At 49.3% G+C, this 4,369-nt stretch overlaps 1 protein-coding gene across 1 annotated transcript in view; it reads right to left on the bottom strand.

Moving 5' to 3' along the window:
* Window positions 1-4,054: 4,054 nt before the first annotated feature.
* DRC7 (dynein regulatory complex subunit 7) overlaps window positions 4,055-4,369 on the bottom strand; it is a 14,647-nt gene continuing 14,332 nt past the window's right edge. The window contains exon 17 of the mRNA XM_035898817.1: window positions 4,055-4,145. Coding sequence (XP_035754710.1) covers window positions 4,055-4,145 — 91 coding nt within the window. The remainder of the gene's footprint in view (window positions 4,146-4,369) is intronic.

The raw sequence follows: 4,369 nt of genomic DNA, 5'->3' as shown, positions 1-4,369 counted from the left end.
GAAGAGCGTGGCATGGTGAGCATTGAGACATCTGGGCTTGGAAACCGGAACATCCACCATGGAATTCACAATGAATAGCAGCTGGTTCCTCCAAGACTCATTTATCAAGGAACAAAGAGTCTCTGGCAGACCTTTTTTATCACATGTAATTTGGCTATAGGCCAAACACTTTATCCCATCAATACGACAGCCTCAGGGAGCCTTCTCTGACCTCTCCCTGCTAAGCAGCCTGGCCGCATGGCAGTGATCTCCCCTTGAGCTGGGACACCTCTCAAGGTTGCTCCTTGAGGCTGAGAGGCCTCTGACCAACTGCAGGCCTTTGGGAAGTGAGGGATATCGCAGACAACCTTGTATCACAGGGTACTGGGATTTTGCATAGGTAACTTTGATTTTTGCATTGGTAACTTTGATTCTGTGTTGGTAACCTTGAATCACTGTTGTGTGCTCTGTGCAGTGAGGAATGGAGTGAACCTCACCATCGAACTTGCTAAGTTTCAATAAAACCATGTTTGCTGCTGCCTTTGGCAGTGGTTCTTGAAGCAGCCTAAATCACCCCTCTGTGAAAAATTGGCACAGTCATCAGGATTCTAAATCAGGATCCGCAACAGCAGACCTGTCCTGGTTTTGGCTGGGATAGAGTTAATTTTCTTCATAGTAGCTAGCATAGTGCTGTGTTTTGGATTTAGTACCAGAAGAATGTTGATAACACACTGATGTTTTCAGCTGTTGCCAAGTAGTGCTCAGACTACTCAAGGACTTTTTGAGCTTCTTCTGCTCGGCCAGGTGCATAACAAGCTGGGAGTACAGCACAGCTAGGACAGCTAACCCAAACTGTCCAAAGAGCTATTCCATACCCTCCCCGAGCATGACGTTATATGGTTGGTCAGTCAGTCGGTTGCGGGGAGACTGATCGCAACTCGGGGACTGATCGCGGCTCGAGGATTGATCACGGCTCGGGACGGGCTGGGCATCGGTCGGCGGGTGGTGAGCAATTGCATTGTGCATCATTCGTTTTGTATATTCTGTTATCATTCTCATTATTACTATTATTATTATTTTCTCTTATTAAACTGTCTTTATCTCAGCCCTCGGCTCTAACCTTTTATTTTCTTCCCGATTCTCTCCCCCATCCCACTGAGGGAGGGGGGGCAGTGAGCGAGCGGCTGCGTGGTGCTGAGTTGCCAGCCGGGTTAAACCACGACACCAGCCCACGCTGGCACCAGCTCCTCTTGCTGCCCCCAGCGAGCCGGGGCCTCAGGTGGTTTTTCCTCCCGGCGCAGCCTTGCTGGGCGCTCTCATGGCCTGGCTGCGATGGTGTCACCCCGCTTCCACCCCTTCCTCCCTGTCCCTGCAGCCAATTACTCCATCAAAAGAGGAAATCAAGTCAGTTTGACACTAGTTCTTGATAATATATGTTAACTGGTTTTTTAGCAGCTGCTATGTCCCTAGTGCCTATAAAAGGGTTTTTAAATTCATTTCATCTGGTGTCTTTTTCTGGTATTGAGCGAGCACTGATGAGTTCATAACCACAGGCGTGCTTGCTCCTTTTGCTGTTCAGAGACCTTCGGGTTTCCTTTCTCCCCAGTTCCCTGAGGTCCCCCAGCCATGCAGCAGTTCATGGTCCTTGTGATTTGGTAACTGTTTGGGCTAGTTCCTGGAATTCCTGATGTTCCTTTTCCATAGCATGTTCTTATTGGAATACCTCCCTATCCCAAAGACTGAGCAGTTCAGAGCTTTCTCCTTCCCCCGCCTGTTTCTGTCTGTGGTAGGTCACCGCGTTAGCCAGGCGTTGACAGAGGGATGCAGAGCTGTCAGGAACAGTGGGTTGGTGTAAAATAGGCAGCTGCTGCTGTGGCTAAGTGGCTTGGAACACAATGTACTGTCGTGAAACATCTCCGAGCTCCAAAACTGGGAGCTGGGAGGCCCAGGCAGGCCCAGGGATTTGCTGTGGTGGGTGTCAAATGCTGCAACCATCTCCCACAGGAGATGCTGAATTCTCTGCTCTCCATTTCTGAGCCCAAAATGGAGCGCATCCTTCCAGCGACACCCAAATTAACGGGCTCTTATAAGGGTAATTTGGTGCCTGTGTGAACCTCATAAGGTTCATCAAGGCCAAGTGCAGGGTCCTGCACTTGGGTTGGGGCAACCCCCAGTATCCATCCGGGCTGGGGGATGAAGGGATGGAGAGCACCACTGCTGAGAGGGACTTGGGGGTACTGAAGGACGAAAAGCTGGACATGAGCCCGCAATGTGCGCTGGGCAGCCCAGAAGCCAACCCTACCCTGGGCTGCATCCCCAGCAGCATGGCCAGCGCCAAGGGAGGGGATTCTGCCCCTCTGCTCTGCTCTGGGGAACCGTGTGGAGCCCGGCTCGCGGCTGGGGGGGCCCCAGCACAGGACAGGCAGGGACCTGCTGGGGCGGGGCCAGAGGAGGCCATGGGAATGGTCTGAGGGCTGGAGCCCCTCTGCTACGGGGCCAGGCTGGGAGAATTGGGGTTGTTCAGCCTGGAGAAGAGGAGGCTGTGGGCAGACCTGACTGCAGCTGTTCAGTGCCTAAAGGGTGCCCATAGGAAAGGTGAGGACAGACTTTTTAGCAGGGTCGGTTGTGACAGGACAAGGGGTGATGGTTTTAAACCAGGGTAGGTTTAGACTGGATATAAGGAAGAAATCCTTTACAATGACGATGGTGAGGCATTGGCGCAGGTTGCCCAGAGAGGTGGTGGAGGCCCCATCCCTGGGAACATTCAAGGCCAGGTTGGACGGGGCTGTGAGCAACCTGGTCTGGTTAAAGGTGTCCCTGCTCCTGCAGGGGGTGAGGCTGGGTGACCCTAAGGGTCCCTTCCAACCCAAACCATTCCATGATTCTATGTTAATCTAGGATAATTCAGATTAGACATAGTGAGCTAATGGTGCCTTTTGGTTTTAACATTGTGTTCACCTCTTAAAATGTAACAGAAACAATGCCAGAAAAAATACTCTGTTGCAATAAAATAGGCAGGCAGGGGGTTGTTTCTCCAGAAAAGCCCCTTAGTCTATTGCACTCAAAATGAACAGCTACCATAAAACGAGACTTTAACCTGCCCTGGTTCACGCTGTACTTCAGGTGTAATGTTCTTGACTCTGCTGTATCGCAGCAAAATAAGTTTCTGCCTTCCCCCAGCTGCAGTCAGTACAGTCCTCGATGAAGGTGATCATTAGAGGTTGTTCCGTGAAGACTGAAGCTGTTGGTAACAGAAGGTAGAATCGCTGTAGGTGTCCCTGGCACCTAATGTACTATAGGTGACATCAGAAATTGTCTCTTAGCGAGTTCAGGGACTTATATAAATACCAACACGTGGCACACACATACTGACTTCCATTTGTGGATCTCGGGGAATGATTATTAACCAAAATACCTGATGACCTAAAATGTCTTGGATTTGGAATGCTTTTGGCATTTCTCTTGATTTCTTACCCTGCCTGCCAATATTTGTGAATGGTGAGTGGAGACATTCAAAGAGAAAAATAAAGATGTCAAAATCCAAAGTTTGTCAATATGAGTGTTAGCCTGTGCTGGGTTGTGTAGCTGACAGCTCTAAATGAGGTAAAAGAATTTTTACATTTGTTGTGAACTCAGAAGTTTGAAATCTTTGCTTCTGCTACTTGTAAAACCCAAATATAAGTGTTAAAATATTACTTTGTCGGAAAAGAACCAGTATTCCCAAATAATCCTGCTCCTGATGTCAGCGGCTAGGGAGCAGGTTTGGGGAAGAAAAGCACTGCAATACAGTGTGCATAATTTGTAGCAACATCTGAAGCAGAACTTAAAGCTGAGGCCTCATTCAGACTTCAGTCTAAAACATGATGGAATTGCATGAGAAGACAACTGATGTAACTGTAGATGGGCCTTAAAACACAAGAGGGAAAAGAAAAAGACAATGGAACAAATCCATGAATCTGATGATAATGAGGGATTTACTGCAGGAAAATAGGAAAACTTTTCCATGGGTTTTTCAGGCTGTTCCTAACAGGCTTCAGCACTGATTTCCAGTGGCTGGTGTGAAGGAATAAAGAAATCAGTCATGACTGAGGTGCTCAGCTAGGCGAGGATCCTTGCGCAGATTCTCTTGAAGAGCAAGGTATTTCTGTGGTGCCGTCTGCTTTTCCCTAGAACACGAATCACAGAACCACAGAATCATTTGGGTTGGAAAAGCCCTTTAAGCTCACCAAGCCCAACCATTCCCCTAACCCTGCCATCCCACCACTAAACCCTGGCCCTAAGCACCTCCTCTGCCCGGCTTTTAAATCCCCCCAGGAACGGGGACTCAACCCCTTCCCTGGGAAGCCCCTTCCAGGGCCTGACAGCCCTTGCGGGGAAGGAATTTTTCCCA

This window comes from Egretta garzetta, unplaced genomic scaffold (assembly GCF_000687185.1).
Source record: "Egretta garzetta isolate BGI_Z169 unplaced genomic scaffold, ASM68718v1 scaffold27, whole genome shotgun sequence".
NCBI lineage: Eukaryota > Metazoa > Chordata > Aves > Pelecaniformes > Ardeidae > Egretta > Egretta garzetta.
The sequence above is the reverse complement of the archived record's forward strand: the minus strand, read 5'-3'. Positions and strand labels throughout refer to the sequence as shown.